The sequence below is a fragment of the Rosa chinensis genome, chromosome 4 (genome assembly GCF_002994745.2).
Source record: "Rosa chinensis cultivar Old Blush chromosome 4, RchiOBHm-V2, whole genome shotgun sequence".
Taxonomy (NCBI): domain Eukaryota; kingdom Viridiplantae; phylum Streptophyta; class Magnoliopsida; order Rosales; family Rosaceae; genus Rosa; species Rosa chinensis.
In genome coordinates, this window is record NC_037091.1 from 29,754,075 (window position 1) to 29,754,927 (window position 853).

General features: G+C 40.6%; 1 protein-coding gene across 1 annotated transcript; it reads right to left on the reverse strand.

The window, feature by feature from the left end:
* On the reverse strand, positions 1-619 carry LOC112199083. The gene is made up of 2 exons (XM_024340143.1): positions 476-619; positions 1-393 (listed from the first exon to the last, which is right to left on the reverse strand). The coding sequence occupies exons 1-2, from the start codon at positions 617-619 to the stop codon at positions 1-3; spliced, it is 537 nt and encodes a 178-aa protein (XP_024195911.1).
* Positions 620-853: the final 234 nt, after the last annotated feature.

Consider the following 853-nt stretch of genomic DNA (forward strand, 5'->3'; position numbering starts at 1 on the left):
CTAATCATCAAACAACTGTGGATACTTCGCTCTTATAGATTCCAACTCCCATGAAGCATCATCCTCGTCATGGTGACTCCACAATACCTTGACCAAGTAAACTTCCTTCCTTCGAAGTTGCTTTGACCTATCTAAAATATGAATAGGTTCAACAACAAAGGTAGTATCCGCATTCATCTCAATCGTACCATAATCGATCACATGTGCCTCATTCTTGATATACTTCTTCATCATGGACACATGGAACACATTATGCACACTAGATATAATAGGAGGTGAGGCAAGCCTATAAGCCAAATCTCCTACCTTCTCAAGAATTTCAAAAGGTCTGACAAACCTTGGTGATAACTTCCCGTTCTTGCTAAATCTCACCATACCCTTCATGGGTGAGACCTTCAAGAACACATGATCACCTTTTTTAAACTTAACCTGTCTTCTTTTTCAAATCTGTATACCTCTTCTATCTACTTTGTACCTTTCGAATCCTGTCCCTGATAATCGAAATCTTCTTAGTAGCCTCCTGAACGAAATCAGGAGAGAATATTACCTTATCTCTAGCTTTTGCCAAGCAGATAGGAGATCTACATGGCCTACCATATAAAGCCTCATATGGCGTCATGTCGATACTAGAGTGATAGCTGTTGTTGTAGGAGAATTCAATCAACGATAGATGATCCTCCCAACTTCCCTTGAAGTCCAACACACATGCTCTCAACATATCTTCCATCACTTGATTCACTCGAGAGTTCGCCCATCAGTCTGAAGGGGAAAAGCCGTACTCATATCTAAGTCAGTTCCCATGACTTTTTGGAAATAACCCCAGAAATTCGAAGTGAACCAAGCATCACGATCA